This window comes from Aulonocara sp. 'chitande type north' Nkhata Bay, linkage group LG12, assembly GCF_057382095.1.
Source record: "Aulonocara sp. 'chitande type north' Nkhata Bay isolate Kocher_YH1m ecotype deep benthic linkage group LG12, A_spYH_male_GT1.1, whole genome shotgun sequence".
NCBI lineage: Eukaryota > Metazoa > Chordata > Actinopteri > Cichliformes > Cichlidae > Aulonocara > Aulonocara sp. 'chitande type north' Nkhata Bay.
This window is the reverse complement of record NC_141355.1, coordinates 23,094,808-23,120,219: the sequence shown is the minus strand read 5'-3', so window position 1 is coordinate 23,120,219 and position 25,412 is coordinate 23,094,808. Positions and strand designations below refer to the sequence as shown.

The 25,412-nt window shown below is 40.6% G+C and overlaps 2 protein-coding genes across 8 annotated transcripts in view; one reads left to right on the top strand and one right to left on the bottom strand.

Moving 5' to 3' along the window:
- Positions 1-1,277: 1,277 nt before the first annotated feature.
- foxb2 (forkhead box B2) lies at positions 1,278-3,097 on the bottom strand. Its single transcript, XM_086312925.1, has one exon. It carries the CDS (start codon positions 2,698-2,700, stop codon positions 1,744-1,746), a length of 957 nt encoding a protein of 318 aa, XP_086169051.1. The 5' UTR covers positions 2,701-3,097; the 3' UTR covers positions 1,278-1,743.
- A 4,712-nt stretch (positions 3,098-7,809) lies between these two features.
- Positions 7,810-25,412, top strand: part of LOC147317489 (uncharacterized) — a 38,642-nt gene continuing 21,039 nt past the window's right edge. For 6 of the 7 annotated variants that reach the window (XR_015131845.1, XM_086314472.1, XM_086314477.1 and 3 more), the window contains exons 1-6: positions 7,810-8,117; positions 13,916-14,011; positions 15,554-15,756; positions 16,115-16,281; positions 17,753-17,887; positions 19,778-19,866. Coding sequence is in view for 6 of the 7 variants with exons in the window: in XM_086314472.1 (XP_086170598.1) it covers positions 8,079-8,117; positions 13,916-14,011; positions 15,554-15,756; positions 16,115-16,281; positions 17,753-17,887; positions 19,778-19,866 (729 nt within the window). In the remaining variant the exon portion in view is untranslated. The remainder of the gene's footprint in view (positions 8,118-13,915; positions 14,012-15,553; positions 15,757-16,114; positions 16,282-17,752; positions 17,888-19,777; positions 19,867-25,412) is intronic. The other variant, XM_086314474.1, reaches the window with a different exon arrangement.

Here is a 25,412-nt window from a genome sequence, read left to right as displayed (position 1 = left end):
AATGCTAAAGAAATAAAATAAAATAAATAAAAGTCAGGCATAACACAACAAAATGATGGTGATAAAATAACAATAAATAAAAAGGATTGAATGAGAAAGGAAAAGATAAGGGTCATCACTATTAGGGAGATTCTGCTCGTTAGCAATGACACCCGAATAGGTTTTAATTTTTTACTCCCACGCCTCTCCTCCACTGGTGCATCTCAATTATTTGTTCAGAGGCTGGTGTGACAATAGTGTCGGCTGTGAGAGCCTTTGGGATGCTAAACAGGGGATAGGAGGTTAAATATAAGTCATTTTTAGTGGGCTGAACCTGGGGCTTTGTGCTGCCGTTGAGGAGAAGCTTCAAAGCTTGACTTAAACAGAACAAACAAAAGAGCAAACTTGATCCTGCTTTTGAAGTTGTGGAGCTGCTGTCCAAAATGTTGGCTGCTCATATCCATCTTTTGGAAGATCATACACACACTTGAACACAGCGTGCATCAGCACATGTACACATGCTCAAATGTGGACAATTGCGTGCACTTAAGTATGAATTATGGAAGGTGATAGCAAGATTTTTTTTTTTGCTATCTTTGTTCTTAAATAGAATAATAAGTATTCTTAAAATTATCCTCTTAAAATATAACAGTTACACCATGTAATATGATATTCAGCTCTGTTTTTGAACTGGATGTTCAAAGAGGGTTTAGATCTTCCTTGGATGACTCCAGAGTGAAGAAAAGTAAAAAATTACTTTTATGTCATCGTATGTTGGTTCAGTGAAAAATATTAACTCTCACAGTTCGTACTCCATATCTCATAGTTAGAGCCAAATATATATTTAATATTATTTCTGTAATCAGTTGTAATCAATAATTGAAAATAATGTTTTTAAAGAAAAACAGCTGGAATATAAATTCATTATTCTGACCATTTATTATGCATTAAACAGAACTACAGGTGGCATGTGAAGTGATCTTTTTGTTATTACTTCTTGTTGTAGAGTATCAAAATATTTAATAAGGGTAGAGACGTATTTCTTTATTTACACATCTGAGGAATTGATAGATAAAAGTCGGGACCTGAATGTCTGTTTCCACTGATGTAAAAGAATGTCCGAGTCTATTGGAATTTTTTTCCTCAGCTTTTCAAACACAGTCGTCCCTGAAAGGATGTGCAAATGTAAACAGTTATTTAAATAACTACAACACGAAGGATTTGGTTTTAAGTTCTTTATAAATATCTTCAGATAAATAGTGTTATAATACAAGCATAACATTTTTAATGCACTGCTAGAGAATACACAAAAAAGTGCAACAGGCCTAATTAAAAATTACGAAGGTCTACTTGTCTTTAGCCGGTAGGCCTGCCAATGATTGAAGTAAAATAAGTAGAATAACAGCAAAAATCAAAAAACAGAGCAGTTGATTTGCATTTGAAATCATTTCGGACTGTTTGTCTCCTAAATCAAAGCTTTCTTTGGGATTAGCATCTCTACCAGTCTGATTGTATTTATCAGTGCCACATTACAGTATGTGGTAAATGCCCTCACAAATTGTGCAAATAAATCATGATTTCAATCAACATGAGTCTAATGAAAAATCCATTACACAGCACAATGTTAAACTTAATTTTACAACGCTCTTACAGCTGCACGTAATCTATTTGTCGTCTCTGATAAGTCTTATTTCGGGTAATCTCAATGTCTTTCTCGCTTTATTTTTTTTCTTTTCTTTCAAAAATAGCCTGCAATTTACCCGGTTAGGACAGCAGGAGGGCCGGGTGTAGAGGGTTCCCTTTTCCCTCTAGCAGATCACTTTTCTCCATCAGTGAGGACGGTGAGCAGATCTGGGCCGGGCCGGACTGCAGACCCGTCAAACCCGGCACGGGGCCCAGGGACGGGGTGGGTTTTATTGGCACTGGAACGGCTGGCAGGGTTTGCCCGTTGGCGTTGTGGTACAGGCCCTTGGCTGACACGCTGAATGGTGCGTACTCGGATGATGCTGGCACGGATACGCCACCCATAGACTCTGAGAGCATGCCGACGTGCGGCCACATAGAATTGACCATGCTGCTGAGCTGGGGGGGCACCGGGTAACCCAGATGGTGCATAACCGAGGTAAGGGGAAGCCCACTGGCCATCACACCCTTGTAGTCCCTTCCTATAATGTTCTCTATGGCAAATGGGTGTTTAAACCCACCGGGCTGTGCGCAAGTGATGCCCCCGTAACCCTGAAAGTGAGGAAGGCGACCCACGTTTGGAGGGGCGGCTGAGTGGTCGTGGTGGCTGGATGCAGTGCCCAACTTGCTGCCAGGGTGATGGTGGTGATGGTGGAAATAGTGCATCATGGGGGAACTCTTGCAGGTCATATGCTCGGCACGCAGCACCTTGAAGCGCTTCCGTCTCCTCAGGAAGCTGCCGTTCTCAAACATGTCACCGCAGTCCGGATGAAGAGCCCAGAAGCTGCCTTTCCCCGGCTGATCAGGCCGACGGGGTATCTTGATGAAGCAGTCGTTAAATGAGAGGTTGTGTCGCAGGGAATTCTGCCATCTCTGGGTATTCTCTCGATAATATGGAAAGCGATCCATGATGAACTTATAAATGTCACTCAGAGGCAGCATCTTTTCAGCTGAGTTCTGAATAGCCATCGCTGTGAGTGATATGTAGGAGTACGGAGGCTTCTGGTCGCTGTATGAGTTTTTCCCTGGACGAGGCATAGCTGGTTACTCTTTTCTTGAAGTTTAAATTCTTGAACAAAAATGCTTTTAAAGTTTTTTTTAACGTTTTTTTGTTTTTGTTTTACGAGTTCACTTGCCAGTCTTCATATCAGTCTCCATCTGACTGATCTGCTCCAAAGCTTTGAGCCATCAGATTATATTACCTGCTTTATCGATTAATAGTGAAACCCAAAGGCCCGCCGCTCAGGTAAGATCCTCGAGAGTCTCTCACGTCCGTAAATAAGTTGGTTTTGTCCGTGTCTTCGTCAAATTATGCTTTTGAAATCGTGCGTAAATGTCAAATTTCCGTGCGTAAAAGTTGAGAAGTCCTCCGAGTTGCTCTTGTTTCCACGGCGGCTGAATGATGATATGAGAGGCCGGTTTGCTTTGCTGTCTGTGTGTGATGTGGCTCCTCTCCTCTTGTGCGACGCTCACACTCAATGAGCGCCGTTTTTGTAAGACCCCCGCAGGTCGCCAGCTCTATTATCTATTATCCAGACACTCAGGGGACACGTCATGAGAGAGCAGAGGGCTGTGTGTGTTGTGTGTGTGTGTGTGTGTGTGTGTGTGTGTGTGTGTGTGTGTGTGTGTGTGTGTGTGTGTGTGTAGGGGGGGGGGGGGGGGATAAACATGAGAGGATGTGCGTTCAGCACATGCCTTTGCGTCTAATTTGCTGTTTACCAATCAAAGACTCCCACGTAAAGTACACGAGGACAAAATTGACACTTTTGGACCGATTTTAACATCTAATCTTCGTTTAAAGTGGCGAATCTCCTGAAATGTCTTGGAGCAAGACAACAAAATCACCAAAGGTTTTGTGGCATTTTCTCTGCGAATAAACTTGACCTTTGACCTCTCCTGCAATTTTTTAAACAGCACCAGAAGTCATGTAATGTTATAGTATTAAAGTGTTCAGTTGCTTCACATATAAAGACTGCCTTGTCATCTGTGTGTCTGCGGTGAAAGAACTGTGACGGAGAGCGTGGATTTGCGTTGAAATCTCCCCCATTCGAGTCGAGGAAACAAATAGTAAAGAATAGAATATATAAATACAGCATCTTTGTTAAATTTGCTCGATTGCACTTTCAGACTTTGCCAACAATAAATCATGTCTTCCTTTGCGCACAATCATCAGTGCGCTTCTCTTCTGCTCTCAATTACACCAGCTCGTTCGCACAGAAACACACAAAAACACACTGAGAGAGAGAGAGAGAGAGAGAGAGAGGCGCTGTTGTTGATTAATTGCTGAGAGGGGAGTCCGGCGGCTGTCTGTCTGTTCAAACACTCTCTGGTGAATCCTACAAGGATGTAAACAAACTTCATCCCCTGCTCTGAATTCTGTTCAGCGGAGAACCGCAAAAAGCCCCCCTCCCTCCTCGTAGTTTTTTCTCCTCTGGCCAGGTGTCATGACTGGGTCCTTGACGGCTCCTGTCTTCCGCGGTGCCCCGGTGGGCCCTCGAATACATTACAATAATTAAGCCTTCCGTGATTTAGCCTCCTAAGAGAGAAGTCCAACAATGTAATTAAGGGCAAGCTCGCTGTATTAGGTATGAATATTCAAAACTGTGTCAATTAATTAGCCGGTGTATCACTCCCGTTATGTCCCGGTCCTTCAAGCCCACTCAAAAGGTCAACCGTGTCAACGGAGAGCATATTTTAAAGACATTATGTAATTGCAAAGAAAATGACTTTTTAGTGCCACTTTGCTTGACGAGGAGGGAACATTTTAAAAGACAGTTGATGCTGCGCTTGTGTTTTTTTGTTTTCTCCGAATAACTATTTTCCCTGCGCCTGAAAAATGAGATTTGAAACACCGAGGCCCTCCGAGGCCAGGGCGGGTAAAAGCATCCTCTTAAAACGCCCGGGAAAGATCAATATTAAATCTGTTTTCACAAAGGGGGCCGTTAAATAGACACCGTAGCTGATCTGCATAACAAAATTAATTAGGTAGTCTACGGCAGCGTTCGCTTGCACCCAACTCCTGGACAAATAACTAGTTGTAAAGCACACCTTCTGGGCATATGGAACATATGCTGGAATTATCCTTAATTGACTAATTACATAAATTACTCATTAAGTTTACAGCACATCAATTATAAAAGATGTATCAATTAATTTTGCATAAATTACAAGCGGCACGCTGCACGAAGAGGGCGGCGGAGGGAATGAGGGTCGCCAGGAGGGGGTCCCCTCTAAGGTGGAGAGACATGTGTGTGTTCGTGCGTGCGCGCAAGTGGGCGCGCGTGTGAATGACGGTCGTCTGTTTGTTTCCAGTCTCTAATAATTATTTGTTCAGCTTAAGGGCAAAGATATTCTTTCTCTGTCTCCCATTCGCAAAGGGAAAGTGTGGGGGTAATGGCAATTATACTAATAATAATAATCTTAAAGACCTCTCTCCAAGTCATAAGGGGCGCATCGTCGCGGAGAGAGCCATTAAAATCAATTAGCGCGGCCTATTGTTTTCAATGGAAAATTAAGCCGGTTTAGGACTGTAGTGCAGACGCTGTAAGGCTCACTTGCGTGATGGGGAATTATTTAGTGGCAAAATACGACAGATCTTACAATTTGCCCATAAAAGAGCGAGCCAGGGGAGCATTAATGGATCACAGCTAGGATGGTCCGCCTGTTGCCTTCCTGTTGGCCTTCAAGAATCTTTCAGTCACCTCAGGTAAAACTGTCTTGAGTTCCCGTTTCACAGAAACTGATTAGGTGCAAAGAACCAGAATTCTTCCCCGAAATCTCGTCGTGAAACTTCGACCACACAGCGACAGGATAAAAACTGTCACAGCAATTAAAAGCAAACGTTTTAGTCTAAAAGCTTTGTAATCGGTCATTTACTTTCCCCAAACATATGCGTGCTTTCACTTTGTAGAGTCTACAAACTAAATACCGAATTTGCAGCATCTTTTTGAGTATGAGCCAGCATCAAGTGGTGCTGTCTGTCATAATGTTACACTGGAAATGTTGCAGAAATCCAAATCAGGACTTGCAGTAATGCTTTTTTCAGTGTTCAGTGTTTGTGACGCTCTTATTATGAAATTGAGATATAAAGTGTAGAAAAATGAGACAATTTTAACAAAACAAAATCATAATCTTTAAATTCATTTCATTGAAGGGGCCCAAACATTGCAGCAGCAAACTGGTTTTGATTCCATGGGGTCACCTTGTTTTCAGGATGGATTTAATTACTTTGCACATCATAAATAAACAAGTGAATAAACCTGGAATGAACCTGTGTTATGATGAGCATATGCAAATGTATCCTCTTTGCTGTTGATATAGAAAACCTGCAAAAGAATTTCTGGCAGTCGTTAGGCATTCTTTGAAGGAATATTCTAAAATGTTCCTGCAAATACAGATAGTAGTTACAGGCTAGAGCAGGACAGTGACAATATATTGCTCAGGTGTAGTCTGTGCCTGCTCACGCTTCTCTGTTATTGTGAAAGTTACTGTAATTCCTTGGACATTCCCAGACACAGGAACACACTAAATCTACCATTACAGCTTGTTCACAATGAAGGGGGTAACGTTATGTATATGCAAATGTAAAAAAATATATAAAGAAAATCTATTTCCACTGACAATATAGCAACAGGGGAAACTCGATATTTAAGGCTTTTGGTGACCTTTTGCACCTTACCCTTCATTGTATTTCACATATCCACCTTGTTAGAGTGTCTTACTAATTTTGAGTGACTTCATGTAGAAAAGCCTTGAAGGGAAGTAACCCTTCCCATATTGTTTGAAAAAAATAATAATAAATAAATAAATAAATAAATATATATATATATATATATATATATATATAGAGAGAGAGAGAGATAGAGAGAGAGAGAGAGAGAGATAGAGAGAGAGAGAGAGAGAGATAGACAGATAGATAGATAGATAGATAGATAGATAGATAGATAGATAGATAGATAGATAGATAGATAGTCATTAACAAACTGTCTATCACTTTTTGTTTCTCAGGAAACAATAACTTTTATTTTGAACTGATTAGATCTGGTCTGAATATTGTAAGAGCCCTCTTGGCTTTCTGCAGGGACAGTGCTCTAACAGAGCTCGCATTTAGAGCAGAGTATTACTGCTTTCACCACAAATGGAGAAGCAAGATGCTCACAGTAGTGCTCATAGTGCCTGCTGCATTAATACAGTTAGGCAACCATGGATTCCAATAAATGTGGTATTTGAGCTAAAAGCCATGTGAAAAAGACACACACACTCTCTCTCTCTCTCTCTCTCTCTCTCTCTCTCTCTCTTTCACACACACACACACACACACACACACACACACACACACACACACACACACACACACACACACACACACACACACACAAACATTTGTGCATTATATGGGGGATTGTCTCTAATGTAGTGATACACCAGCCAGTTTGCTTTTTGTCCTTTAATGGCCTGTTATAAGAAAATAACCACAGTCCATGCTGATTTATTTGGTTATCATTCCATTTTCGTTATTCTTATCACAAACAAGATTTGGCATTGGTACAGTATAGCATGAGTTTTCAGTTGTTTTTCACGAACTGGCAAATGAAGCCAAAGCTTCATGTTAATTGACGTGACCCTTTATTACTTTTACTTTATAATTAATCTGAGTGTAGTCGACTTATCAGAAACCAAATGGGCGGGGGGGGGTTAAAGAGTTAAACCCAGTGGCACAATGAACCAATGATAAACGACCTCTTTTAAATATTAAAGTTTCAGGATTGGCTGACTTCCTATGTGTGTGTGTGTTACTGTTCCTCACAGGGACATCTTTCAGGTTAATTAAAGTGCTTCCTGTGAAAGCACGCCCGTACCAGAAAGGTACTGCGGTGCTCTTTGGCTGTGGTTGTTATCATATTGCGGCATTTTTCCTCCCCTGTGCACCACAAGTGTGAATATCCTCAAATTAAGAATAGAGCCAAACCAGCAGCGTGCTGTAACGTAAAGCTGGAGCGCTAGGCTGCACTCATCACTCACTAAATTCAGTATGGTCTCATCTGAGGCTGTATGGGATAGGATAGGGATGTGTTAATGTGCACGGGGAGGAGGGGTTGAGCGGGGGAGAAGGACGAAGGGCGGGGAGGGGGCCTCCTACCACCGCAGGGTGCGCGGCTGAATCACCGAGCGCGCCTCCGTCGGATCTTCTCTTCCTACCGTCACACCCACTGCTCGGTGTTGTGGGTTCGCCCCGTTGAGAAGGGGAGGACCGACGTCTCTCGCGGCAGCAGCGAGTGCTGCAGTGCGAGCGCAGCGGGGGACTCGGAAGCGAGGAGAGAGGGGGGAGAAAAAACACAAGCCCACATCAGCTGCCTTATTGCCGAAACTTGGTCTATGGAGAGATCTGCAACAGCGCCGTAGCGACGCAGGCCGACATGGAAGAGTATTTGCGGAGGGTCCAGAGCAGACTCGGGGTGAGTTAAGAGCCTTCAGCGGCGTTAACACCAGGTTGCGGGTATAATGAATGAGACCATGACGGGAAAGCTGCTACTGCTGTGCTACAGGCTGCGTTCCTGTTGCTGGAAAAGCGCACGGCAAACGCCTCTCACGTCCCCTCGGTCTTCCCGCCCCCCATGCCCACCCCCCAAAGCACCTGTAGATCGCCAGTATGACCGCACAAAAGGAAAAGAACGGCGTGTTTGGTCCAATACAATAAGCACGTTGTGTTTACAGGAACACCAGTGTGTGAATTTGAATGAGGAGATTTCTAATGAGGGGAAGGCGTGACATCAACAAGTTTAGCTGGAGGCTGTCCTTCCCTGCTATCTGGCTGCTCTGCAGATACTGACTCATAATTTGCATTTGATCCAGAGCTGAATATCTCTTCGCACACTGTCAAAAAAGCCTCATGCAAATACTAAACAGCTTAATTTATACGGATCAAATGAACGTAGAGCATCTGTGAAGCATTATGTTGCGTTCAGGGGCACATCCAGCACATCCAGCCTATGTTGTAGCAGATATGTGGTCTACATGCCTTGAGTTCATGGAGGACCCTAAAACTGCTTTTTGGGCATGTGCTTGAGAGACCCTAGTGTCTGTATGTGTGTGTCGCCATCCCCCTTTACACACAAACACACTAAACAAAAAGGGTATTCATTTCCTGTTAATACTGTCTCTGTCGTATTTGGGACATCATATTTTGGCAAGGCTTAGCATCATTTCTTTACAATGTCCAGGAAGGGGATGATCAGAAATATCTGTCTGTGTCAGATGCTCTACTGTACACCATGTACTGAAATATGACTTTAATAGTTTTAGTTTTGCTATGTTGCTCCTTATTTTCTTTGGAGGGGAAGGAAAACACCCACCACACAGTCTGAGAGGACTTGATTGGCGTTCACACATGAGCACATACTAAACCAAAACAGAGCAGTTTTTTTAGTCTTAAAGTTAATATTTTTTCTTCTCACAACCCTCTCTTAAACATCCTATACATTGAGAAATCAGCCTCACATCATGGCCCATTTAGTAGCTGCCCTCAAGCATATTTTTCATCAGCAGATAAAGGCTGTGTGTGTGTGTGCGTGTGTGTGTCTTAAGGAGTAGTGTAACAGGGTAATGTACATAATTGCCTGAGCTTGCTGATGCACGTCAAAGCTGAGATAAATATTTCAGAGAAAAATCTCTGTCTTGATATTGCCCGGTTATTACAGTAATTGCATATAGGTGTCTGCGATAGGCCGTAATAAAATGATATGAACAAAGTGATTTCTAGTTAAGGGAATACCAGGGAAAATATGTTGTTATGGACACCGATTGTTGTTGTAACCCAACATGCAGGGTTGCAGCATTTCTTACCCACCGTACAATACTTACAATAATTAATATACTTACAATACAATATTTCACTTATCTGTGTAAACGGCTGTCTGTCAGCACAATGCAAACCTGTCTGGGATTAAATTTTTAGGCGAGTTTAAGACCTTTTATCTGGGGAGAAGAAAAGCTCAAAGAGGCAAATCTGCAGATCAGAGCACAGCAAGGTAATTGAGTGATAAGAGGGGACGACTGATGAGTGTCATGTCATGTCAGATCCAGATAAGGTGTAACACATGTCACGATTAACAGCCATTCCTCAGTTCTCTCTCGCACACAAATGCACACACACGTACAAATTGTGTGCGAGGGCACTTTATCCCTCTCTCTCCCGTAGCTCTCTAATGTAAACTTTGATGATTCACTCTTTTGCTGACCACGCTCTCGTCTCTGTCATTCTCCTCATCCCGCTTTCTCTCCACTCTCTGCATGGCTATGGTCCAGAACAGCAATACCTCTAATTATGTTGGCTCTTAGAACTTACTGAAGCCATCTTTCCTTCTCACTCAGATTTGCTCTGTGTAGCTCCACGGCTCTAACTCCTTCACTCTTACGACATTTGGCATCGAGCTAAAGCGGCATGCTGAGTGCGCTTCGCGCATCTGTCTTTCTCAATCTGTACACTATCACACATGCAAACACAAAAAAACAGAGTCGTAGGACTGCTTTAATTGGCTTTGTTTGCGCCTTCATTCAGAAACAGGTCATTTTAAAACTTTGTATGTTGGGATGTTCTAACATTTGTCATTTTTCTCTCTTTAATTATTTAGAATTATTTAGAGCATCACATAGATTTTGTTGTTGAGACATCTATCTATCTAATTAAATAAACTGCTAGACCTATGTGATGTCAGAAAAATTAATGCGTGATAACACTTTTAAGCATTGGAATGAGGATATATTTGCAAAAAAGCAGATTTTTCTGTGAGCATAGTAGCCTAATGCTCACCAGCGTGTCTGCGTGAATGCATGGTCCATGCATAAATTGACTTTTCTTATTCATTGCAACTCAGGCTGCCTTTTGCAGTGTTTTATTGAGCATATACATTGTTTGGTGGCGAAGATGATACAATTAATCGGTCATCACTACAGGGGCCTTTCTGTGTGGAGTTTGCATGTCCTTGTTGTGCTTTGAGGCTTCTCTCCAGGTACTCCGGCTTCCTCCCACAGTGTAAAAGCACACTTGTCAGGTTAACAGGTGATTAGGTGTGAATTTGAGTGTGACTGTCTCTCTGTGTTACTCGTGTGATGGAGTGGTGACCTGAACAGAGTGTACTGATGTCTTGCCCAATGACAGCTGGGATAAACTCTGTGATTCTCACTTAGATAAGCCGATGGACGGATGGATGAGAGACCACAGCTTCAATCAAAAATGAGTAACTTTTAAGGTTATATAGAAACTCCTAATTGAAAATTAGCATTGAAATCCAATATCTCGTGAACTGGAACTTTTTAATTAGGTTTGTGATCTTATTTTCTCTTTTTCTAGTGAGCATTTTAATTTGTTACACCAAAATATTTCTGTTATTTTCCTTTTTTTTCCCAGCAGAAATTGTGTGAATTCTGCTGCAATATGTTCCTCAGCTATATGACCAAGATGTCAGGTTGAGATGAAGCGCGTGTATGGAAATTTAGGGGTGTACATCATGTAAACATCACTACGGCACATTGGTATGACCTCACACCAGGAAGCAGCTGTTCTCTGTGTGTACTTTTTATATTATTTCTATATTAAGAGGAAATCATCATAGCGGTTCTGCAGTGTGTTCTACAGACGCACGATTCAGGTGGAAGCTGAGACTCCAATAATGATTAATAGATATTTCTAATTTAGCACAATGAAGAACCGGGTGGTCCAATGATTGCAAAACCACAGGTGTAAATATTTTTAATTATTTTAGGTTGAATTAGGTTGTTTAAGTGTCTCACAACTGTTAGAGAGGGAGTGATTTTTTTTTTTTTTAAATTAATCTATTTCAGTTTTTGCTGAGAGCAAATACAATAATAAATTTTGTAGTTTTTACATTTAATCTTTATTTATCTAAGCAAAAATAAAAAATAAAATCAGAGCAGCTGTTCATGTATTTCACAAAACTGTCCTAAACCTAAACGAGGGGAGAGGATTTGAATATGGCAGCTCAGAAAGGCGAGGAGGAGAGAAAGAGAGCACTCAGATTGAAAGGTATCAGGTGGCCAGTACACATGTGCGCGCACACCAGTGTTCTCCTATTGCAGTCGAACAGACATTGGCCTTTTCTCCTGCTAATGCATCACTTCCTTTTCTCTGGCTATCTACTATTGATTTATTTTGCTGCCCTCCCTGCTATGAAGGAACGGGCAGGAGAGCCCGTCCCCCATCCTTCTCTGCCTCGCACACATTCTGTACTCTTTCTGCTTCTTATTTTATTTCCTCTTTGTGATACTTCCCCCGTCCGCTTTACCTCTTAAATTGCCCTCCCCGCTGCCCCTCCCCTCTCTGTCTTTCCTGTCACATTTTCTACCTGTTTGGCTTCCATTTTTTCCTTTTCTCCTTTCCTGCACCTCTTCTACACCTCTGACTCACCAACTATATTACAGCTCCTCATTTTGATAAGCCTTTCTTGAACTCCTTGGCCTCCTTCCTCCAGTATAACCAGACTCCTTCCGTTCTTATGATCAGGCAGCCTCAAATCTTTTTTTCTGCGCTCCCTCTGAGCGCTTTGCTCTTTATTACCTCACCCCTCATTTCATTTATCCCTCTGGCCTGAGCGGCGAGGCCATAAGAACAGAAACAAGACACTGGCTCAATTCCTTATGCACTATTACCAGTGCTTTATGTGTCTAACTATGGCATTTAGCTCCCTTAAATTACCGGACTCCATTATGTATTTGATAAGTCAACAGATTTGCTGAGTGTTTGTAAGGCTTGCAAGATGAAAGCAGGATTACCAGATAAAGTAACAAGTTAACGTGCTTTGAGAGTTTGTTTGTGCTGACCATTTTCTAAAGTCAAGTCAATTTTTTACATTACAAGTACATTTAAAAACAAAACAAGGTTTAACTAAAGTGCTGTACAACTAAAATGGATAAAACAGAGCAGAAATATGCAGCAAAAAAAACATAAAACAAACAAGAAACAAAGCAAAAGCGTTGAGTTTTGGGTGAGGTCTTAATTTAAACTTTAAAGTTTAACTGTAACTACAGCAAAGGCCTGGTCTCTTCTGTGCTTTATTCTGCTTCTTGGAACATCCAGAAGCATCTGATCATCTATTAGAAGAATGCATAGTTAAAAGCTCAGAAAAGTAAGAGGGTGTCAATCCATCACAATGTAAGTGTGTTAACTGATTCCAGGACAGCCGTTGACTATCATATAACACAGAGACTGGAAGTCTACTAAAAGGCATGCAGCAGTTTTTAATTATAAAGATCAGTATCAGCCTGCTAATGTAAAAGCATAAAAATATAAGAGCAGATGTGTGGAATGGAGGTTAAGTTGGGAGGAGGGTACGGTGGCCTCAAGGTTACTGATCTTTGATAGACTGTCATGCTCCCAGTGACGTTGTTGTAAAGGTACTTGTAGCCCTGCTAGTCCTTTTGGAGTAGGGTGCAGGTGTGTCTTGCACTAGTGGTGATTCAGATTATCTGCACTTAACTGATGTTTAGATAAAATGTTAAAGACTGGTATAGAAAGAGCACCCAGTGAGGGCACTCAATGGTTGAGGATGATTTTGTTAAAAAAAAGTAAAGGTGAATAGGCTGTATTGTCTCCTGCTAAATCAGCTAAATAAGAGTGTCTTTTTTCAAATTTTAACAAAAATACATAAATGTCCAGAGATAAGTTCATGAATCATCTGCCGTATTAAGATCTTCTACTAAGAGTCCCAGTCAACAAATGAAGGGGGAAAAATAATTTTCTGCCTTTTTCACCCTGAGATGAATGTTTAATGTCTGTAATGGAGCTGTCATTAGCGTCCACTTAACCTAAATGAGGAGTGTTTGTTCTCATTGTTTGCAGAAATTAATGGAAGTCATCACTTCTCTGATAAACCGTGTTACTCTGAGTTAGAAGTGAAAAAGTTATTCTTGCTAATTTCGACTGATCCTTTGCTCCCATGATGGATTTTGCCAGTAGTGTAGTGCGTATTTACAAGCATTTTCTTTCAAGCATGAGCTAAGCCTTGCAGCACCGTGACTTCATTATTAATGCATCAGGTTGGGTTTCAAAATGCTGCAGTCATCTAACATAATCATGCTGGCTTGATGCTGGTACATTATATACTGTACATCAGCTAGCAGATCAAAGTGCTTCACAGTTCTTTTGTTTGGTTGGGACATAAAGAGACAATAATGTCCTTCCAATCATACTGAAATGAAAAGATACTGATACAATAAATTGGTCGTTTTGTTCTTTTAGGCATCAGAGGGTCCCGTCCATGCTGTTTTAGGTGGACCTGAGCCAGATGTTGACACTGTAGCAGCAACACTGTGCTTAGCTCTACACCTCAGCCAGGTAACTTCAATATCTACCTGTTTGTGTTCATGTGCTTTGTGTTGCATGTTTATATATTACCCTGAAAAATTTTAGAGTTGCCCCTCATTATTTCTATCTTGTTTCCAAGGAGCCAGACTTCCTTGTAACTTCGAAAGTGGTCTTGAGCATTAGTTCTCCAGGACCTCATAGTGACCTATGAATCCTTCAAGCATAAATAAGGCACCTACGTGAATTGTGTCTACGCATAATGAACAACTCAGCAAAGAATTGGTTTTAAATTGAACTTTGTTACTAGCAGCCTGTCGCAAAAACACATACTATGTTCCCATTTATTTAACTGAATCTGTGAAACGTGGTTGGCAGCAACATTGTTTTTAGCTTGACAATGGTCACAAACACACTGCCAGTGCAGTAAAAAAACAAACAAACAAAAAACCTGGATAGAAAAACACACAGTGGAACGCTATCAGTCATGGATTGGCCTCCCCAGAACACAAACCTTCATATTACTGAAGTAGTGGAGCATCATCTGAGACAAAAACAGAACAAAACACAACTTTGAGGACATCCATAGAAGAACTTTGAGTGTCCTTAAAGAAGCTTGGAGAACTATTCGTAAAATTACAAGCTATATATATATATATATATATATATATATATATGTATATGTGTGTGTGTGTGTGTGTGTGTGTGTATATATATGTGTGTGTGTGTGTGTGTATATATATGTGTGTGTGTGTGTGTGTATATATATATGTGTGTGTGTGTATATATATATATATGTGTGTGTGTGTATATATATATATATATATGTGTGTGTATATATATATATATGTGTGTGTGTGTATATATATATATATGTGTGTGTGTGTGTGTGTGTGTGTGTATATATATATATATATATATATATATATATATACACAATGTGTTTAATTAATTTCCAGCTCCTCCATTTGTGTGCAGCATGCAGTAGGACAATGTTTCTACTGACAGCACATTCAAAAACTAACCACATTTAGTATGCCTTCTACATATCCATTTTGGCATATTGTTGTTTGATTTGTGTTAATGTGTCATATACAGCTCTAGTTTTTGTGCAAATTTTCTCCTTTGCTTAGTTCACAAAACTCGACCATTGCCCCAAACCTTTCAGACTGCCAATTAAAACTGAGAACTTTGCTATGGCTGTTTCTCTCTCTCCCCCATGTCAAATTATGTTTTCGTGGAATAATTTTCTTTTATGCTTATGAAACCCCCCCCCCCCAAAAAACGCTCTCAGCTTGTATAAGCTGAAACACTACCTTGGTAAAAATGTAACCGATGAGTGGCAGCAGGGCATAAAATGTCCATTTTTCACTTCGACATCAAACAAAATATTGCCTCACTGTAGAATCAAGTGCAGTAATTTCCACTATATGCATTCCACTAACTCGGTGAAATTATGATACCAGACACTTCTTGAAATGCTGCATTCAGATTCTACACTTTTATCCAAACATGATGTACTTTCAACTTCTTTTTGGCTTCATGTGCTTTCTGTGTGTCTTTGGGCATCTGAAGAGAGAATCATCAGGTGGAGTGTGTGTGCCGGTGCTGTGTGGCTGCAGATGTGACACCGTGTTGCCCGAGGAGACGGCGAGGTATCTGAAGAGGGTGAAGCTTTGTGAGAGCTTGCTGCTTTGGAGAGACGATGTAGACCTCATGAGACTACATCGCGCCAAAAGGCTCTCGCTCACACTGCTGAGAAATGGACTGCTAGACAGGTGAATGCAATTCAGATTCAGACCAGCAGAACCAGGTCAGTCTGCAGATCAGTTCAGCTCAAATTTAGGAAACTTACGTACATGTGCACGCAAAACCACAAATATACACAGGTGCAATGGGCTTTGGCAGCGAAGACCATTTGTTGATGTCTAGATTATTTTGGAAGATCATTTAGGTGTGTGTGTGTGTGTGTGTGTGTGTGTGTGTGTGTGTGTGTGTGTGTGTGTGTGTGTGTGTGTGTGTTCATCCCACATGACACAAAAAAGAGTGTTGTATTTATGCAAATGAATCATGATCATTGCTCCTACCCCGGCAGCCATCCATATCCCCTTCACCCCCGTCCTCTCCCTCTTCTAGCTCTGAGTGCCGCACTCTGGAGTCCAGCATCCAGCGAGTGGTCTATCATGACGGGCAGCAGGACGCGGGGGATGATGGGGCATTGTCCGCGGTGACGACAGTCACCAAAGAGATTCTTCAAGAGGCAGCAGAGCACATCAGAGCAACGCTGGGGGAGATTCTTGGAGGTGAGAGAAGCACAGGCGCCCTCCCCCCAGGGGGAGTAATGGGGCGATGAAGGAGGACACACACAAATCCCCTGACATGACTCGCTTAACACTCACCAGGAGAGATCGAGAACGAGAAAGATGAAGGGTGGTGAATGTGAGTAAGTAAGAGCTCGGAGAGACACACAGAGTCCCGTAATGTGACTTTTTTTCTTTTTAATTTAGCTTAGTCTGTTTTCCTCTTTTGTCAGGTAGTTGTATTTTCCTCCTAAAGTAACAAAAGTTATCACAACAAATCAACGTGAAATGAAAAAAAGTAGATGAGCAGAGAACAAAAATGTGTGTAAACTACGCGTGTGAACTCTATTAGAGACAAAACTTTCTAGTTTCTGTGTAAGCTAGAGTAAAATATTCTTTGCATGTAATGATATTTTATGCCGTCAATAACAAAATAACTCCATAACTCCCCATAAAACTTTAATTGAGATGCTTTCCGTGCACATGTTGTTAAGCCAGTAAAACAGCCTGCCAAACAGGTACTCCAGACGTCGATGCTAGGCACCTGTGTGGAGGTTAGGTTGCAGAAAGCATCTGATCCTTGTTCGATAATGCTCTACATCAACTTTCACTGAGATTTACAGAGAGACAGACAGAGGAAAAGTGAATTAAGGTGGAGAATGGAGGGAAACGGCAGAGAGAGAGGAGTAAAGTGCAGAGACAGAAAAGAAAGATGAATAGAACAGGAGAATCATGTGCTGTGAGTAGTCCACTGCTCATATTTCTCTGGGAGAGTTCTTTGTACAGGTTCATTGATTCCTACAGGAACTCAGCTCTTTCCCTAAATAACATAAGGTCTTTGAGAAGACAGTTATCATGGAGGTGGGGTCTGGGTATACATCCCAAACAGACAATTCACACTTTAAGGCTGTTTTTACATAACTGGTTGACTGATAAATCAGACTCATTCACTGATATCCTCAAATATGATTTAGAGAGATCACACAGTGGTGCAAGCGGCTTCCAAAAAGCCAAACTTACTTTTTTCATAAGCATAAAAGAAAATTATTGCTTGCACTGATTTCTTTTCTCTTAGAAAATGTCTTTCAGTGTCCGCTTGATGAAAAGGAGAAAATAATAGCACAAACACCTAATATTATTTATACACTAACAAAATCATGTCCTAAATATTATTCTTACTGTCTCATTTTATTAGGAGTTAATCGTTCTCTGTGTGCTGTGTTGTCTTTGTGATGTACAAACAGTATTAAGTGTAAACCTGCCCAAGCAAGTGCACAACCTTGTAACTAATCATACTGAAATGTAGGAAAACAGAAGTGTAAATTGTCAGTAATTATTTACTTTTAGCGATTTATTTTTTCACTCTTAATTCGTGGGGCAACCTACCATTACGCGGATTGTGTATATGAACTTGTGAAAGAGAGCCAGAGTTAGCATGACGATTGCACTCTGCACTTGTTTTGTGTGTCTACAGAGGCCCTGCGACTCCAGACAGAAGCCTTTTGGATGAAACATGGCCGTCATTCAGCACAGCTGGAGGAGCTCGTGAAATCCTTGGAGCAATGGGGGGAAGTCACTGTTGGTGAGCACAATGAAGTGAAGTTACAAGGTGTGCGTTCGATCACAAAGTGAATCTAAACAGAGAGACTGGCTGGAGTAGAGAGTCTGATATAGCTTTGTTCTTATATGCTCATCAAAGCAACACAGCGGCAGGTGCATCGTATTTCATAGCACTTTATGGGAGGAAGTATAACCAATGCAAGAAACAATGATTCCATTACTTTGAGTTTAACTGTGAGCTAGTTTCAGACCAGTGGGTTATCATATTGGGTTGCATTCAGCATCTTATCTTGGAAGTGTATCAGTGATGTATAAATTGATTGTCACTACAAAGATCAATCCAGTAAAATGTGCAAACCAGTGTCTGTACCACTCAAATACTAGACTCATAGATAGCATCGCATTTCTTGAAGGAAAAAAAAAGTTTTTCTTAATCTCTGACAGAGAGACTTCATTATTTGAAAATACATCAGTTTAAGTGTAAGAGTCAGAGCTGACCTTGTTGTGGGAAAATGTTGCTTTTTGGGGCCATGGGAACAAACTGGTCATGAGGCTGAGTGTCAGTGCTGTGTCGTGTCCAGCTTACTTAATACACCCATTAGCATAAGGGCGTGTGATTAATTTTCCTAAGGGGCCACACGAGAAACTGAGACCCTCCACAATAAGCCAAACCCGGTTCTGCTTAATATTTATTTTATCTCGTTAAAAGCTTATTGGTGCAGCTCTCCACAACAGTCCAAGTTTCTCACGTCGGCCCCTTGGGAAAATTAATTGCCCACCGCTGCACTGTTTACCCAGTCAGTGCTATTTGGCCATATATTCATATAACAGTTTTCAATGTCATGTACAGTGCTTAACAAATTTATGAGACCATGTATATATATGAGTTCTCTGAGAAATCAGAAAATCAATTAATCATTACATTCAACCATTACAACATTTTTTCCTTTTCAGGAATGCAATAAATATAATTTTTGAAGTAAATATAATCCTCTGAATAAAAAAAAGAATAATATTCTTCATCATCACCTTTTTTCTATTCTTTTGGAAAACAGTAAATTTTAAAATTCAACAACAATAATTATAATTTAGCATTAAAACTATTAATTTAAAAGCTCTTTCAGTTAAAGACTTTGCGCATACTAGTGATGGGTACTGAAACATAAAAAATGATTTGTGTGATTATAAATACTGGTAACTTACCCCAGCAAACTTATAATAAATTTGTTAACCACTGTATTTTGTGTTATTTTACAAAAAGGTAACTTAGTTTTGTTAATAAACTCAGTCTTTAGGTTTGTAACAATTAGACTGTTAAACCTACCTACTATGCAGGTTAGTGTCAGGTAATAATTATTTGCGAAACTGCTTTTTTTTTTTCTTGCTACTGACTTTTACTTTAAGATGAATCAGTCTCCCTTCACCACCGAACCATGAAGTGTGTTATTAACAAGCCCTGCTTCTCCTACCATCGCATAGCAGAAATACTGTCCATGTAATTTGTATTAGAGGACTGATGAAAGTCCACCCTGATCTCTCTGTCAAGTAAATCTGTAGTCAGGTTGTAATCATGTGTCAACATCAACTCTAATAGCAGTAAAACCAGTATAAATAATCTTTCCCTAGCAGGAGCAGTAAAGCTAACAGGACAGTGAGGGAGCTGTCAGTGGAGCACAGTCTGTGCACGTTGCAGTATTAACATAAGGTCTAATTAGATAACAGGGCTGTGTTGTTCCTGACAGCATTGTGTTTGCATGAATGCAAAAATTCCATTTGTTGCAGCATTGTAACATCGTTTTACTTACCTTTCACATCTGGAGAGGGAATTCATGCTTTATATATTTTTTTCTGTTATTTGTTGTGAAACCGTTTTGGATCCTTATATGTGTGTGTTTCATATAACTGTTAGTCTGTTTGTATATGTGCTGACTGGATGTAGACTTGATGCAGCAGCTGACTCTGGAGGTAAAGGAGTTTTCGGATGGAGAGATGACCGTAGTACTCACTTCGATGGCTACAGATAAGGAGGTAAATTCTTATTAAATAAAGTACCAGTCTTATGCCAAAAATCACATCACAGGATCTATGAAAAGTACTTTTTAAAAAGTTTTGAGCCACCACTCATTTGTTTATATTTTGCTTCCAAGTAGGCAGACTTTCTTGTAAAGCTTCATAGTGGTGTTTAGGAGAAGTTCTCCAGGCTTTCTGAAGGTCTTTTAAAGTTTCTCTTTGCACATTAACTGCTTTTTCACTCATAAGAGAAATATATATATATATTTTTATGATGCTGACAGATGAATTTTGAAAGCAGTTTTCCATCAGACCCTGCAGCTGATCCATCTACTGATCACTGAAGCCACATCAGAAATGGTCTCAGTGGAAGGATGGCTGTCAAAAAGTCATTCTTAAGGAAGGGAAATGTGGAGAAAAAGGCTGCGGTATGCCAACCTACACAAGAACTGGACTGAAAATCAGTACCAACAGGGTCTATGTAGTGATGAATCCAAGAGGAGGTCATGTGAGAGATAAAACAGTGAGTTTCTTCAGCCATTTGTAAAACACGATGGAACTAACGTCTTTCAAGAAGCCTGAAGGACTACTCCTGAAAGAGTTCAAGCTGTGTTGAAGAATAAAAGTGCCAAATACTGACTTCCAAGTTTGCTATAATTGTACAAACTCTCTTTTTGCCCTATATGCTGTGTTTCCATGCATGGAAACGTGTGAATGCGTGCCTACTTCCTGTTTTCCTATCAAAATATAAAGCAATGAGTGGTGGCTCAAGACTTATGCACAGTTTTCTGATATACTCCTATGAACCGTACACAACACAAATCAAAATCAATGGTTATGTGTACTTTATTTATTGTACAGAGTAATACATAAAGTGTGCTGATAATGGAATATTGGATTAATGTCCTTATTATTTTTTACTATCCCATTAGTCTTCTTTTTAGTGTTTCGTGGGTTGTAATGTTTTCAGAGAAGCTCAGAAAACTTCTGTTGTCTATTAAGCGACAAAAGAGAAAGAGATAATGTTTCATTTGTTAAAAAGTTACTTTTGATGGATACATCGCACCTTCGCTGTGTCAAATTTGGGAGGTGCTGTAGTGTAGAAGAGGAGCCCCTCTGCTGTTGTGATGTTCTGCATTTGGATGAGATGTAGATGGAAGCTCGAGAGCCTCGCACACAATCATGTATCACCTTCCTCCCCACTGATTCCAAAAATGTGACACACACACACACACACATATTGAAACATTTGTGTAATGCTGGTGATGACTTCTCTAGCTCTGTCACTCTTTTTCTTCCTCTTCACATTTGCAAACAACACACACACACGCACATACACGCACATACACGCAAACAGGGTGCTTTAAGCCTTTAAGTTTACCCCTTGCTTTTCTCCCTGCTAATGTGTTCACCCCCCCCACCCAAAAGCACCCCCCCACCACCAAAATAAAAAATTATTCATTATTTCTTTTATATCTCCTTCTCACTTCCAAAGCCCATTTTTCTCAGCGGCTGCCTAGCGTGCAGTATTAGGCTATGTGTAAAATAAATGATGTCTGTAGCCGTAGGGGTATGGCTCTGCCTCCCCCAGAAAACTACCTAACGTCCAAGGAACATTAAACACCCAGATCCTCGTTTAGCGAATAAATAACCATTCATTTGAATGGCTTTGTCTGTGTTTGCGCACCGGACTTTCTGTGCATATTTTACCAGCGCTGAGCCTGCATGCTGTGTGTCAGGAGGGGGAGAGAGAGAGAGAGAGAGAGAAAGAGAGAGAGGGCCCATTAAAGACTTAATATAGAATAAATGGCCAGGGGCTTGTGTGTCGCCAGCGGACCCCAACTCCACAGCGTCATGGTGGGTTACTAATGACCTGAGATCGGGCTCCAAAATGAACTCCTTATATGCATGTCATTTGCAGTGTGTATATATTTATATATTATTTTTTAATTGTGTTTGAAAAGAGAGTAAAACGGTATGAGAGTCATTTATTGAGGGGGGCTTAGGGAAGTTCTGCCTTAAATGATTCTTTCCAGAAAACTAAATAAATTAGATTCAATTAGTCTTTAATGGTTTATGTGCTATGTGTTTGTCAAAGTGTTCTCTGTGTCTGTGTGTGTGTGTGTGTGTGTGTGTGTGTGTGTGTGTGTGTGTGTGTGTGTGTGTGTGTGTGTGTGTGTGTGTGTGTGTGTGTGTTGGATGGTTAAAGAGGGCAGAGTTAGATTTTTGTTTAAAAAAAAAAAAAAAGATGTCTGTGATTGCCTAGTTAGCAGAAGAAAAAGCTTGCAGTGTGTGGTGTAACGATACGGACACATCGTATATACTGACTAATGTATTTTTGTATACTGTACAAACATACATTAGTCAGTCTGGGTGCTCCTCTATTACAGGAAGAGAAAAGTACAAACGAAATGAGCTTCCTCCCTTCAGAGTCACTACAGTTGAAACTGCAAAGGCAAATATTTCTGTCGGTTTCTCAAACACTGTTATTGTGTTTGACTATAGAAGAATAAAATACTGCTGCTGCTCCTGCACAAGAGCAACAATTATCTGAATTTTTCAGTGCTTCACCTTACAGAAGCAACGTTACATTTAAATGCCGCAGCGCGACCTTATTTAAATATTTTTGACATTAGAGTTAGTTTTCTGCATGACAGCAAGTTTCTTCGTGATGTGTACTATAAAGCACCAAGCATGGTGCTGCTCTGGGAATCAGGAGGAGCAATGTAAATCTTTGAAAACCCCCCCATGTTATAGCTGTGTACTGTCACTAGTGGTCAGCACCAAAACAAAAATAAATAAAAAAACTAGCTCAGCCCGTTCTGTGGAGAACATGGATGACACAATAGGAAAAAAAAATTATACTAAAGTTAAATTTAGTTCATTTATATTCATATAGGACCAAATCACAGCAACAGTTACCTCAAGGCACTTTATATTGTAAGATAACGACCTGACAATAATGCAGGGAAAACCGAGAAAACTCCAACAATCAGATGACCCCCAACGAGCAAGAGCTTTGGTGACAGTGGGAAGGAAAAACTCCCTTTTAACAGAAAGACATCTCTGGTAGTACTGGTGAGAAAACCACCACCAACCACTGGAACCAAGTGTGAATCAAGTGCTAAAAACAGTTAAAACTTTCCACTGCCATTGTTTGTTTGTTTTTTCTTTATGATGTGACATTTTTGTGCTTCTTCCTGCTCTGTAGGCTTTTTAGAGGGCTACATGCTTTGGAGCCTCTACGTTAGTTAAATTCCCACAGTCTCTCTCATTATGCAGCCAAAGACCTGCACAACTGAACACCAATAAATCCCACATAACACAATAGTTCTGAGTGGGGTGTACAGTCAGTAGCAAAGGTCTTAGCAAAACCCTTACTAACTTCTAATAGGAACCATTAACCCTAATAAAAAGAGCATATTGTGTCCATTACTCCCTCTGGTGTTGTTTGAAGACTATTAAAAAAAAATCAGATCTGATCCAGATGCACCACATCAGTCACTTCTGTCACTCACTTCTTTTGCAAAATAGCGAGATGTTCCAGCTGTTCAGTAGCTTGCTTTATTAGACAGCTAGTTAGCTGATGAGCATTAACATTTGAGTCAGTTCACAACATAAAGTGACTCTGAGCTCAGACTACCAAGATCGTTGTGAAGGAGTCTTTGGAAAATCTTCTCCCCTGTATGAGGTCCATAGCCCCCAAATTTTTGAGAACCCCTGCTGTACAGATTCCTTATGAGATGCTGTGTTTGCATCCATTACAGCTTCCATGCTCTGTGGTAGATGCATTGTATCAACTAGTAAAAAAAGCACCACAGCAGTGCAGCACCATAGGGGTCAAGGGCGTTGCTCAAGGGCACGTCGCTGTTGTGCATCATCACCTTGATCATTTGAAAAGTTTTGTGTAACACTTACATTGACCTCAAATTGATGAACACAAAACCCCCCCACTAAAGACGCATTATTCGCATATTCATGCCAGCACGTGTGTGTTTGAGCTTTTCACAGCTCAGAAATTAGCGCTGGCAGATGAAGCTTCGGTCAGATGAAGAGTTGTCATGCTGTGGAGTTGATGAACTGTGGGAAGGACAGGAGCCCACAGCCACACACAGACGTACACTCGCTCAGAGAATATGCGAATAATGTGATTTTTTTTTTCATATGTTAATATGGATATCTAAGAAGTACAATGTGTTTTAGAGTTCCTCGTCTTTTTTTCTCTTTTTCTTTCTTTTCTTTTCTTTTTTTTTTTTAAAGCTGTTTCCGCTTCTCGGAGGATCAGGAAAAGTTTGCATGTTAGTTCAGTAATTTAATGTTACACCAAGATACAATAACTATTTTGATGGTATTTGTTTTCTCTGTGCGGCAAACAAAATCATTCATCTTATGCTCTGTGTGCGCGTGACCACTCTAACTGTGTGTGTGTGTGTTTGTTATTGTGTTGATGTCTATATCTCTATTTGTTTTCTGTCATTTTTCCAACCTGCAGTGGCAGAAGGTTCAGTAAGTTAGTCTTTACAGTGTATATCTGTAACCATGGGTAAGAGTTTCACTAATTCCAGGTTACCTTAACTTATGAACAAGGTTTGAGGTATGAGTCCTCAAACCCTGTATTTTGGAGAATGTACTTTTTTGGTTTTGATGGGAAAATAAAGTGAAACAAAATTGTTTTGATGCGTCTCCTGTGGTTGGGGTTAGTAAAAGATGCTAGACTGGTTGATAAAATCTCTGGTTAAGCCATCAGGCTGTTGTTATGTTCAGAGAAGAGGTGGTTAGACCTTATAGGGTTAACTGGGGACAGCAACTCACTTATACCTGAAGTGGGCAATGTGGGGTTAATCAGAACAGAACCATGGACTCTCATCACAGCAGCTCCACAGTCAGCACAGTGTGCCCTGAAAAGGCTGTATATAAAAGATGGACATAACTACCGGGCTATCACCCACTATTTTTTAACTCTTGATTTGAAGCCTCGATTTTTAAGTATTGTAGCTGATGCCATCTTGGGTGTGACCATATTTGGAAGAAAGGGTGTCATGATGACTCATCAGAAAACACCAGTAGCATCCATAGGCCCGTTGGATGCTTCATACACAGATATCTGCTTATTAGTGCAGCATATGAATAAGATATTTGAATTTGTCTTTAGTATTAACACAGAAAGCCATTTTATTGTTGTCATTGTTATTATTTGTCAGATACTTGCAATTAAAAATGCATGAACAACAAAAACATGGCGAGATGTCAGCTCAGCGCCTCACATCCGCAGAAGCTGACACAGTAGTGCCGATGAGTTAGCATTATTTTGGATGTTGTTTACTTTTCCTGTTTTCATTTATGCGATGTTTTGTGTTGTTGAGGTAGATTTGTTTGTTCTGTTCTATCTGATTGTGTTTGCGTACGTGTCCATCTCCATCTGAGCTGCGCTTTAGGTTTCATTTTGGCAACGTTGATTGTCTCTAATGTGTTGTTTGTTCGCAGTCCTCCGGCCCTTCTGTTTGTTTATGCAGGGCCAGTTTTGCCCTACGCCACTTGCACAAATAATTATGCTCGCTAATGAA